The 13,738-nt window shown below is 37.8% G+C and overlaps 1 protein-coding gene across 1 annotated transcript in view; it reads left to right on the top strand.

Annotated features, from left to right (window-relative positions):
* Nucleotides 1-10,155: 10,155 nt before the first annotated feature.
* The window catches only part of GABRA1 (gamma-aminobutyric acid type A receptor alpha1 subunit), a 52,574-nt gene continuing 48,991 nt past the window's right edge, over nucleotides 10,156-13,738 (top strand). The window contains exons 1-2 of the mRNA XM_030573366.1: nucleotides 10,156-10,619; nucleotides 12,743-12,831. Coding sequence (XP_030429226.1) covers nucleotides 12,758-12,831 — 74 coding nt within the window. The 5' untranslated portion in view covers nucleotides 10,156-10,619; nucleotides 12,743-12,757. The remainder of the gene's footprint in view (nucleotides 10,620-12,742; nucleotides 12,832-13,738) is intronic.

Genomic DNA, 13,738 nt, shown 5'->3' on the forward strand with positions numbered 1-13,738 from the left:
GTAAGAGTCAAATATTTGGACAGATCAAGACTCATTGAGTTTTAAATATAGTTACACACAGGTTACTAGGAACTTGTGTACCATGTTCTATTTGTTTTTCATTATTTACAAAGTATTTTTACAGAAGTGGGGAAGTATGGGAAGGTGTAATGTATAACATAATGGGAAACAGAGTTCTTATTCTGAATGTCTGCCTTTTAAAGATTCTAACTAGTATTGTTCACTTGTTTGCATGTGATCATTCAGATTGAAATCTTAGCCCCCTGGATGTTCATGGAAACTTTGCTATTGATGTCTATGAAACCAGGATTTCACTCTTAGGCCTTGTTTACACTACAGGGGAAATTCAATCTAAGCTATACAATTTGAGTTATGTGAATAGTATAACTCAAATCGAAGTAGCTTAGACCTACTTGCCATGGTGTCCACACTACGTGATGTTGATAGGAGATGTTCTCCCATTGACATCCCCTATTCTTCTTGATCTGGTGGAGTACAGGAGTCGACATGAGAGCAATCTGCAGTCAATTTAGCGGGTCTTCACTAGACCCGCTAAATCGACTGCTGATGCACCAATTGCCATTTGTTGATCCCCTGGTAAGAGTAGACAAGCCCTTAGTCTTTTACCTTCTCTTAAAGTATGAATCTCATCTGAAAAGATGCACAGTGTGGTTCCATATTGTCACTCAATGACTTCCAAAGCAAAAGTTCACAGTTTATAAGTAAAAACGTAATTTCACGACATTCAACCTCACCATTTAATCTGAAAGTCAGGCTGAATTCTTTGTGGTTTATGTATCTTTTCTAGTAATAAAGATTCTGTAGGCCAAAATCTGCCCCCCCGTTAAATTTATGCAAACACAATGTCTTCATGTTCTGCCCTTAGATGCAATGCTTTTGCCTTCAGAATTTGGTCCTGCAACCAGATTTATTATCAATTCTCTTAATTCCTGAGCCAAAATACTCTCCCACAGCAGTGCTAACAATTCTACATAGTGGTGCTAAGTATATTCTACTCTCAGTTACACTAATATTAATCCCAAATATCTGCACTGATTTTAGTAGTTACTCTGGAATTACACCCAGTGTAGAGAAGAACAGAATTTGCCTCTAATTTTTGTTTAGCCATAATTTTAAATAGAACTAGGGAGCAAAATGATTGACTAAGAAGGTAAAATTTTTGCAAAGTCATTTTTCAAAATACATCTACACTTTATGTAGTAGATTGGCAAATATAGATCTTAATCGTCATGCAGAAAGAACTTAATAATGGGCAAAATTGCACAACAATATCCAGGATACCAAGGAATATGTTAACAAACAATGAAAGAAGGGAGTAAAGAATGGAAATGCTAAATATGTATTCACATTAAATTAATTGACTGTTCCTGAAATACCCTAAACATCTATAGCACTTGCTTTCTTCATTTCAATAGAGTAGCATGCATGGACTAAACCTTCATCTGATGCAAGTCAATGGAGGTACATTGACTTTAGTAGGGCTATGCTGATTTAGATCAGCTGAAAATCTTGCCCTTGACCTACAAAATTGCTTAGGCTAATGAACATTTAAAGCACTGTCTCCAAAAGGCCAGTACTTATTAAAATATAAAGTATAGCATCTTCAGTGATCAGATGTTTTAGAATTAAAGATTTTCTGCAAACATGGGATTCTCATAGCATCCATTTGGCAGTGAACAATGTAGCATTATCTTGCAAAAGAGTTTCAGTTATAATTTATATTTTCATTCTTTGATAATCCAAATCAGAATTTTTCAGAAAGTTGAGATTTTGCATGCTTGATCCCTATCCAAAGATATTTTCTCCCTTTAATTATATATATTTCAGTTACCTTTGAATTAAGTGAGTCTCTGAAAAATATCTTTTCCCAATATTAAAAAAATTATGGCCCTATACATTAATTACCATAAACCTGAATGTACCAATATGCAATATAATCAATGTTTTTTTGGATGAGGAACTTCAAAACATTTAAGGAAATGCAATAGGTAAGTATTCAACTATAACCTTTCATTGACATCATTGCTTTTTTAATATGATCAACTGTTAGAGTAGTATAAGCACCCACACATTTACCACACTTGACTGCACCAACATTTTATCACAAAAGGTCACTTTGAAATGAAATATGAGTCTGTAGATCTCCAGGATATTATTCAAGTGTTTTCTCAATTGTTTATATAGTAGATGGGCTATGTACATTCAAAACCATAGACACAAACAAATGTGATGACCATGTACAGTGTATGCAAAATTGCCTTGGGATTAACACCCGCATTGAACAGCTTGATCCACAGCTAACTGCTTCAGCAGTCACACAGCACATGTTGCGTCATGTTGGTAGATACATACATCCAAATATAAAACACAAAACATTCAATTTTTTCCAAGGATTTCAAAATGTTTTACATACTTTATGTAATTACTGAATAACACCGTTATGAAAACCCTAGTCATGCAGTCTTTACTCAGTCAAAATTGCCACTGAAGTCTAAGGGAGTTTTGGCTGAATACAGATTGCAGGTTGTATTATATCCATTTACACATGAGCATACTGAGGCACAGAGAATTTAAATGATGTTTACATAGCAAGCCAGTAGGAAAGCTAGTGTTCCAATTCAGCAAACCATCCCTATTGAGCAATGCACCTAAATCTTGTACTTAAAGAGCATTATTAAATTCAATTTGAATTAATGAGATTTCATCATGTGCTTAAGTATTATTCTGAAAAGGGATCTATTTAAACATGTTTCAATGTTTTGCTGAAGTGAGGTCCAAGAATCTTGACTGAACTCATCTGGCAAAGCCAGAGATAATGCTGATAACAGGGAAAGAGAACAAAAATTTTCAACATAAAACTAAAAATGAAACTAAAAAAAACAACCAACCAAACACAACACAATGAGAGTAACAGCTGAGGCCATTCACATTTTCTGGATAATCTGGTATTTAGTATGTATAACATGTACACAAGTACACTGACAGATTTTAATCATATTTGTTTTCTATTTCCCTGTTCCAGTTACCACTCACTTTCTATCATATTTTCATACTCAGTTATTTCATTTATAACTGAAGTGGCAAGCAATGGACGCTTACTAATGCACTAACCATGCTACTGCAAGATAATTTTGTTTAAAAAGAGAAAAAACAAACTCAGCAGATTTGGAACCCCCTAGCACAGTTCCCATTCAAATTGGTTTCATCCTATCAGATTCTAGGAAGGTTATAATCAAAGATAGATGTAATTGTAGATGTAAATGTGAATGCACATGATGCCCCTGAAGATCAGTAGGAAAAAGTACAATTAATATGGGCTCACAGGTTGGTACACTCAACTACCAATCACAATATCAAGGTTTGAATCCCAAAATGGATCTCTCAGTTCATGAGCAGGGCAGGGCGTCTGGAGTTCTGTGGAAACCACTGTGCCATTTCCTGAGTGTGGATGAATGACACCCACTTGTCATTAAAGACTGGCATTAACAGAGTGCTGAAGGTAATTCAGTTCAGCTATTCTGCATGGACAATAGTTGTGGTAGTCAAGCCTGGGTGCAGAAAGGTTAGTTTATATAAAGGGATTATAAAGGCTTTGGAAAGGCTTAGGCTTCAGATGTCAAGATTTCACCTCATCAGCAGGGTTGGGTGGAGCACAGAACATACTGCTATATGGTGGAGATATGACATTTAGGAAAATCCAGTTACTGCCAAAAATAGAGAAAATGAAAAAAACATTTGAAATAGACCTGCCTCATGTCTCATCAATGGCCACGATCATGAAAGTTTACAGAAAGTTGGACTACATAGTTACAAGGGTTTTTGTTTTTAATACCCCTTTCTTGTCTTTTAAAGCCTCACATGCCCAAAGAAACTCATTCTTTTTCTGGTACTGCTATATATAGAGTCTAAACTTTCTTTAAAAAATGGATTCTAATGTCTTTCTGCCATTATGACATCAGTCATGAAGTGGTGTTAGCACCTATGATAGCAACCTACATTTTCAGTTTCACAAATTTCATTTGGTGGTGGTATTTGAAAATAGCAATCTTCACCTTCAAGCCAAGGTATAAATACATTTAACTGTATTTTAAGATGCTTGGATAAATTCACAAGTGAAAGTTTACAGTAGGCTGGCAATCTGTATCAGGGCATTTTAGCATTTGGTAATCAATTATCTTTTTCAAGGTTCTTGGCATCAGTTAGTTCCTCAGTTATTTGTCCAAGTGTCAATTTCAGTCTTTCAATATGTACTCAGAAAGAATGTCCATTTTTCTTTAATGGTATCTCAAATCCAAATGACTCTTTGAGAACAGTGAAACTTATTTTCAAAGATCCTCATCAGGATTTTCCAACCAAGTCTTCCTCCATTTCTACTCATTTATTTTAAGGGGGGGAAAAAAAGAAAAAAAAAAGAAAAAACGGCATCATTTGTGTGTACTCCTGGCTGATATCACCAACTGCAAAAATGTTAGGTGTCAAGAGATACTCACTCATGCCTTTTCTGCAGTTGTAAAATGAAGTAAAAAAGCAATCAAATTAATTGAATTTCCCTAAGTCTATGAAGGGAGGGTAGACACACTTCTATATATTTATGGAGCACATTAAATTTTTTAAAAAAATCAAATCTTAGTTATATATCTACAAAACATTTGTTTAATCACATAAGCAAGACTTGTAGCTAACAGAGATCAAAGCTTTGGAACAGATGGATATTTGTTTTAATTCTTTATCTGATCTGCTGTTTGGGGTAAATTCTACTAGAACAATTCTTTTGGAACATTTCAGTCATTTTACATATATATGTGTATACACCACACACACACACACACACACACACACACACACACACACACACACACACACACACACACACACGTTATATATATAATTGTGTGATGGGAAAATTACTATATTAATAAGGTGAACAAACACACTATTGAAAAATGTTTGATAGTCTGACCTGTCAATGTATATAAAATATATTTTGTATGTAGAGATCATTGGCCAGATTTAGGCAGATAAATAAGTGGCCAGATTATGAAAAATGTTCCATACCCAGGCATTCACTTTGAAAACAATATGAAATGATGTGTGTGGAGAAATTTTGAAAATCGGGCTCTGTGTTAATTTTAATATACTCTTTGAGTTGTTTCTGAACATTCCATTGAAAGTAAGATGTCACTGGTCTAACTTTACTACTACTGCCATTTTGCACTAATATGCAACTTTTCATACACAAAACACAAACATTATCTAATCAATCCTTCAGCAAGATGTTACAGTTGATCTTTTTAGATTTTTTTAAAAAGCATTTAACTGTAGCAATAGCTCATCATCTGAATGATTGAATCATTCTTTTTGAAAATTTGCCCAACTCATAAGCTGGCTAGAAAATAATGAATCACATAGGTCTTCTTGACATCTTCATTTTCCGAATGTGAACTGTAGATCTATGCAGTGAGATGCATAGCTAATAGTTAACAACTTGGAGACATTAAGAGCCAAATCCAATTCTCTTTATTCACGTGAGAAACCCACTGAAGATCAAAATCAGCTGGACCTAAATGTTATTAGTTATACATTTAGGCTAAGATTTTCAAAAGGCACTTGAGAAAGTTAGACATTCAGCTTCAATGAAAGTTGAGTAACTAATTCTCAGACTGCTTTGAAAGTCCTAGCCAAATGATCTTATTCAAAACCTGCTGAAGTCAATGGAAAACTCCCATTAGCCTCATTGGGCTTCGGAACAGGTTCTTTAGACCAGAGCATTCTGAGAATAGAAAGAGATCTATCTCTCTCACTCACCCCTCCATCTTTGAAAATGCATCCCTTTTGGTAAGAAGAACCTAACAATGAGCCAATTCCTGTGCAAAACATTCTTTAAAAACTAGAAATATCAGTTTACAATTTTTCTCAAAACATGTAATAAACCAGTCTCTTTCACTAAACCCAAATATTTTCCATCACTTCCGATTGACTGAAATGAGGTCTGTGCTTACAGACTTTAAAAGAAAATGGGAAAATCTGGGCTACATGTCTCACTGATGGGCTGGAATCTCAGCCACACAGGAAAAATGAATGGTTTTGTCCTACATTTTTAAGAGAAAGAATTAAAAATATAATGTGCTGCTTCCTATTTTAGGTCAATATCTTCACCCAGGGAGAACCCCAAAACCTTGTCATCTTTTGGTGTACAGCATTTATACCAGTGGAGGAATGGACCATTCCATATAGCCCTGGGTGCTCAACTAAAAAAAAAACAAAAACACTTTTCTTTTATATCCCAATGCAAGTAAACTGAGAAAAGAGTTTTAGCAGTTGCTTTTCCAGTGTTGCCAGTGGAGCTCTACACATTTGCAGTAGATTATAACTCAAATACACTACAGATGAAATTTTGGCATGCTATATATTCCCCCTGGGTGTAATACTATAGTCACCAAATTTCTTCAAAATTGATTCAGTCATTTATTTGAATGAGGAAAAGAAATGAAATAGTGAAGCAATGTAGGATGTCTATTTATTTCTGCAATTTTACAATGAACAACTGGGAAAGAAAAGAAGGCCTAGCGTTAAAAAATATATTTCTATTTGCAATATTATCTTCAGTTAGATGGCTTTTTTGTTATTATAAAAATATAATTATGCATAGAGCTGGGATTTTCAGTTCAGTGCAAGGGATTCAGAGCCACATGTCTTCTTCAGATTTTAATGGAATGTATGGGACTAAAGCGCCTGCACTGTTTCAAAGTTTCAACTAAGGGTCCTTGTAACAGGGACCAGATTCACCACCGCTGGCATCTCCTGCTGGTTGCTCCAGGAATTAGCTCTTGTCAGCTGTGGAGTGCCCTCTGCGCATAGTGTCTCGCCTGTTGTCTGCTCTGCTGATTTGGGAACAACCTTGCTCCCTGTTCAGCGGTGTCCGCTTCAGGACACTGCCATCCAGTGGCACCCACTACTCCATTCTCATCCCTTTCGGGAGGGGGGTGAGGGTTAATGGCAGTCCTTTGGCTTGCACCTGCCTCAGTGGCCAACCACAACCCCAAAGTCTAGTCCTTCACCTCAGGGCAAGTTGCAGTCTGTCTCGGCTATACTCTTCCATGGCCAGGTGCAGTACAAGCGGGAGAAGGGGAGGACCCAGACCCACCCACTACTCTGGGTCCCAGCCAAGGGATCCTCTAGTGGCAGCTTCTCTATGCCCTCCTTCTCTCCTCTGTTGTCCATCTATCTTCCCTGGGCCACTTCCCCTTTGCCCTCATGCACCTTCTAGACCCTTTTTAGCAGGAACCACAGCCTTTCAGGTAACTGGGGCTGGAGCTCTCCTCTGCTCCCCAAAGACTGCCCAGTACTGCTCCGTCCGAGGTGCTACCTCCTTACCTCAGGAGCCAGTCCTCCTCCTCCTTTGTTAGGCAGTCTTTATACAGAGCCCAGCCTGGTGCTGACTGACTGCCTCTTTCTTTGCCCTAATTGGCTCTCCACAGGCCTTTGCTGTTTGGCTGCTGGTCTGCTCGGTCTCTCTGGCCTTTTCCGCCCTTTTTCTCATGGAGTGGGGCAACTGCCCCACTTCCTACTTTAAATACTACTCAGCCAAAACTCTCTAACTCTTCACTGCAAAATTAAGGATTGCAGAATTAGACATAAATGCACAGGTGATTATATCAATCAATAGCAGGAAAGGTTTGAAATGCAATGCATTTGGAAATTATGTTTTGCCATGAAATAAGATGTGAGTGGTTCCATACCAGCAATTGATATAATATCTCTGTTTAGTGCTGACTGTGACCCAGTGTGTCTCTCCATTTAACAATTCCTTGAATTTCTTTAGATAGTTCATGCACTGTGGCCAACCTTAAACCAAAATGAGATGAATTTAAATGGAAACATGGAGAAAAAAAGCCAAGAATGCAACAATGAATGCTGATCTTTACAAATTTTCTGTATCTAGATATCTTTTGGCTACTTCATGCCGATAATAATAAATGTGAGAACCCCTGGGCTAAACTAAATAGACTTTCTCAAACAAAATGCCTAATTCTGTTGGGTTTAGCTCAAACATTGATGCACTTAAGCTATAATAACTTCTTCTCCAACATTTTTACAGCACCTTAACACCTTGAAAGTCATTGCCAGCATCAGCTATGAATAGCATTGTTCTGAAATCCTTCATATTCTGTTGCAGAAACAAACAAATAAGGCAATATACAGTGGGGGGATATGTATTGTGTGAAGAATGTTATACAATGTGAGGCTTGAAAAAGTAGCTTTACAGAAAGATTGGCGTTTATCCAGGGACTACTGTCACAAATAGTGGGATCAGGTTCATATTTCATGATGAAGTGCAAAAATACCCTTGTGATCACATGAGAAAAGAACATGAGCAAAATTTGTCTTACATAAAATGTGCGACTGTGACATAATATTGCATAATATTTCCCTTGCATCTCCCCCTCCTCCTCTAATTTAAATCTAAGGGGTCATTTAACCCTTACACTAAATATGGGTAACCCTAGAGAAAGCCCATGGTAATTAATTGTGGTGGGCATACACGTGTAATATTACAGGAGGCTGGAGCCACTGAGATATGTAAAAAGCATGGTAGACAACTTCTACAGCAGATGTGATTGGGTCGTACTCTCTGAAAGTGTATTGAAAACTCATCGACTCTACTGTGTCCAACTTCCCCTGTTGGCTTCTCCACACAAGCAGCGCACACCCGCTGGTCTGCCCCAGTCTACTGATGTAGGAGGGGAAAGTTAATTATTTTAGATTTAAAGTGATGCTAACCTTTGGGATTACCCACAAAACAGATGGGCCACCGTGGGTTGTGATAATTTTTTTTTATCTCTAATAAACTTCAGGTCTGAGAAGTTTTCTTTGCCTTCAGATGTCAGTTCTGACGAAAAGTACTCCAGGACTGCTGGTGGCCAGCAATGCATTCATGCCCTACCAAAGCCCCTGCAGTGTCCAGAAAACCTGCAGCCACTGCTATGAGACTGCCATGCTCCAAGACTGAAAACCTCATTGATTTAAAAAAGGACCAAAAAGGTAGCTTTTCAGGTGACCCCATTTCCCAGGCGTGCAGCAGGTTGATCTAAGAAGATGGTAATGCTAGTTATTGAGCAGGGCACTAATCAGCCTTAGGACTTCTCCACACAGTTCACTGTATCGATGTTCAGTGAGGTCCTGAGCAAGACCACGGAGAGCTCCTAGTGCTTTGGGACTGAATAGACAGCTCCTACCACCTATTGAGACAGGTACCCTGTAAGCCCTCTCCTGCATCACACAGAGCCTGTACCTTGTTCCTAAGCAAACCCATTCCATTCATAAAATCTAAAGATGAGCCCCACACTCGGTTCTGGGAGCAGGGGGATGTATATAGAGACTCACGCGCGCAATCTTTCCTGGGGTATTATTGTGCCTTATTGGTCGCCTGATTTTGTTATTATTTTGCTGGGCTGTAAGAGATGCATCCTAAAACAATGACACTGAAGAGAGTGGGGTGAGGCTTGGTGAGCAGGAGATATTTGTTCTAATTGATATAAAATATTCTCATCTTAGCAGCGTTTATGGTAAATGGCACAGTCTGGAAACAGAACGGGATCCAGATTTCTCCCCCCCTCATCTATGCACACACACACGAGTTTCTATACACGGCTACTCCCCCACCCCTAGGAACAGCCCTTAAATATGTTTCCCTCCATGTCGTCAACAGCAAAGACCACTTTAGACAAACCTGTCACCTACCATTAAATGTGCATAAAGAGGTGGAACACCCCCCCCCCGCCAAGGCTTTAAACTGATTTCCTACGGGCTTCATCTACAATGCATATTACTTCGGTTTAACTGGCAACGCAATGCATTTCTTTGTACGTATCTGTGCCTACATCTACCTATGCCTGTATACATATATATGGACACATGAACACATTATGCTGCCTCCTCGATATTTCCTAGTTCGCCTTCATTCATATTTATACGGCTATTAAATATTTGATCAAAAGTGGAATGCTAACGCAGATCGGTTGTATTTTTAATGCACGCGCCTTAAAATAGGGTGTTTTGTAAATTGCAAGTGTAATCTCCCAGCCCCCAACCGTACACCCTCCCCCTGAAAATAATAATAATACTGCAGATTGTAGAAGGATTTGAGTCTGCAGCCAGAGAGAAAGGGATTAGGGCGAGAGCACTGGAAGTTAAATTGTGCTGCATATAAAAAAAATGGGCGGATTGGTCTCTAGATGAGAGCTTGGTACCACCTTCCTTTCTAAAATAAAATCTCTCTGGCATGAAGTCACAGCCTATTTCACATCCGGTTTACCCTGGGACGTATTACTACTGTCTTGGTAAAGAGAAAGCTTTTGTTGTGTAGCTGCGGTCTGAATATTGGGAAAAGAAATTTGGGTGTTAAATCTTTAACACCGAAGCATCGGCAGAATCCATGATGGCTGAGACCGAGTGACTGAGAAGCAGAGCCGGGGAAAGCAGCACAGCCTCAGCCGCTCTAAAGGCTCCTTACCTTCAAGCAGCCCCGATTTCTTGAGCGATTTTCTCTGGCAGACTTTTTCAGTCATTCTGCTAACCTGTGCCCAGAGGGGCTCTAGGTAAGAGCTGCTTATTTATCGCTAACAGACCTTTGATCGCTCGGGTTTTTCTAGAATCACATCTATGTATATAGATGAACAATTTTTTCCCCCAGCAGGTGCATTTCAATCCCTTTCCCCCCATCTCCGTCCCCTCACCCCAGGTTGAGAATCCGCAGCGATCGGTGGGCATTTTTACACGAATAGATCTGAAAATAGTCCCTTAGAAAAAATATTTGTCGGGGGTTGGGAAAGGATGACTTTCTCAGGGAGAGGTGGGGAGAATACAAAAGTTGAATTGCAGGAAGGAAAACATGTCTAGATCTGAGCCTCAGAACAAGGCAAATCTCTCAGCATAGATCAAGAACAGCATTAAAATGCATCTTTTTCCAATGGACGATACTGAAATGATCAGAGATGTGTGAGTCTTTCTCCCATTTTGAATAGGAAAACTGAAGAACATTTAAAATAATATCTGGAGTGGGAGTGGGCAGGTGAGGTTGGAGGAACTGGAATTGCCTAATGCTTCTTTAAACTGTATGTTTGCATTGCTTTTTTTTAGGCTGATAGAAACTTTACTTCTCCAGCAATTATAATGTCTCGATGGTTTTATTTAAGGGTGGGGGGTTGTTGGGAGAGCCCATCTGATCAAAGAAGGTAGTTGAGATTGATTCATTTTTGTTACACGAGGAGCCTTTTGCAAAAACAAAAGTTAACAGTAATAGGAGATGGTGGTTTTGAGACTACAGATGTTATCTTTATATTATAAGCGACATGATAATAGTGCAATTTAAATGATAAGATCTATGGTTGTTTTCCTGTTACATCCAACTCACCTGTATCACATCCACCTAGATTAGCTCAAACCCACTGAATGTTTACCTTCTGATCATTTCATTATAAACACATTAATTGTATTTCATTGCTCATATGATGCTCTGTAATGGTATTTTATTGATTTAGATTGTCCCTGAGAGAGTGCAATGAATTGAGGTAGATTTCTTTAAAGGTACAACAACAGGAAAATGTAGAGTTGTTCATTTTGTCAGACGTTTTAAATATTCCAATTCATTCCTCATTTTGACTCTTAGGGGAAAATACAGGTTTTAGATTTTTTCTTTTTGAAAATTCATGAACACTGGAAAGTTACTGGATTCCAGCACACAAAAATATAGAGAGAGACCTACAGCAGCATCTAGCCAGCCATTTGAATGTTGAACATTGATTCCACAAATACCAGCAAAATTTGTTTTTAGGCTTACTGGGGAAAAAAATGAAGGGTCTGCTTACTTTTTACTTTAATTACAATCTGTTTGGATTAAATCCTGGGATAATAAATAAATAAATAAATCAGGAGCCATTTGGAGAGGCAGGAAAAAAAGACTGTTTACGCAGAGACATTTCCTAGCATCAGCCAGTGAGAATGGCTAGAGATTTAGAAGACGGTATGTAGGCAATCAGCACATGGTTTGATTAATAAAGTGTGTCCTTTAGCCTGACAGAGGTATTAGTGTGCATACTTAGCAGCATATCGCAGAATGAGACTCCAGACATTACACTAGTTACACAATGATGCTTCAATAAACAAGAGACTAGAAACAGGAATGTCTCTGAAGAAAGTTGTTTCCATAATACCCAGGTAAAGCACTTATAACCAGGGATGCTCTGCTCCATTCAGTCACTAGCAGAGATCCTAAATAGCACATCGGCACTCAAGCAGGTAAAAAAAAAAAAAAAAAAAAAAGGCAAGAAACAAGCAATTGTATTTGGTTATTCACAATATCATGAAAAACCTCAACATTGTTAACACAGGAGGATACTGAACAGTGGCCTTTTAAACTTATCCTGGGGCTAAGCACTTTAATGCAGTAATCTATATTCTTTTTAAAGCTGAAAAGTAATATAAACAAGATTAAAAACCAATTGCAGTGTGTGTGTAAATAAACACTAATATTTCCAAGTCCAAAAAAGGAAGGCAAAGAGATGAATGGGTGGGACACCATTTTTGTTTTTACTCTGAATGACGTGCCATAGCACTGTGAGGTCATTAACTGACATCAAATTATTTAGCTAAAGTTACTTGAGTCCTGTTGTGTTTTCCAAAATGACGTTTTAATGCAAGTGTTGTTTATTTTCCTTTCCAGCTTTCAGAGCCCATCATGAAGAGCATTCTAGCACTTTGTGACTGTCTTTGGGCCTGGACCTTGCTTTTGAATACACTGTCTGGAAGAAGGTGGGGGGAAATATTTTAAACATTTTTGTTTGTTTGTTTTATAAAAATAGACACTTGGAACCTTTACTTTGTTGTAAGGGCATAAGAAACAACTATCACATGGTCTAGACTCTATTAAGTATATTGGGGGAAGTTAATCCTTGTTCAAATCCCAGCTAAATCTCAATAATGAAGAGTGAAAGTAAACTATAATTTGTTTGCTTAATATCTTTATGCTAAAATTAAGAAAGTCTTCAGCAGAAGCTATTTGAGGCATATTAAAGCTAAAATATCAATTAAATACATAGAAAATAATACGTTGTCCCTTCTACTCAAAGATAAAGAGTATGAGAGTTTATTCTATATTTCAGTTGTGACTGTGAACCAAATAGAAAGGAAAGTGTAATGAAGGCATTTTATTTCAGTGTTCTGGGCCAAATCCTGCATTCACTGGAATCAGTGTCAAAACTCCCATTGGATTCTGGACTGGGTCCTAATTAATTAAAAAAAAAGTGTTGGTTCCTGCAAATCCTTACTCATGAAACTAGCCCTTGCTAAGTGGCAAAGAAGGCTTATATGCCTAAAAATTTGCAGGATCAGGCCCCACCACAGAATCTTGGGTTTGAAAGTCCATGCTGTTTAATCTATATGTTAAAAAAAACCAACTTTGTTAGAGTTAGCATTAGTATTAGTACCATTCATGATCATACAATTATCTTATTTGATTGTTAAACCTATGGGCTAAACCTGAGTACACTTGAAAAGGAAATTACAATCCAAACTTCACTGGAGGGGGGAACTCAAAGATATATTTTATTGTATTTTAAAACATTAAAATCCAATCTATTATCCTACCTAATGAATAACCATCATTAAAGGTATATTTTTCCCACTGTCAACGATAAGCCTTAGAAAATATTTTGTACAC

This window comes from Gopherus evgoodei, chromosome 8, assembly GCF_007399415.2.
Source record: "Gopherus evgoodei ecotype Sinaloan lineage chromosome 8, rGopEvg1_v1.p, whole genome shotgun sequence".
Classification (NCBI taxonomy): domain Eukaryota; kingdom Metazoa; phylum Chordata; order Testudines; family Testudinidae; genus Gopherus; species Gopherus evgoodei.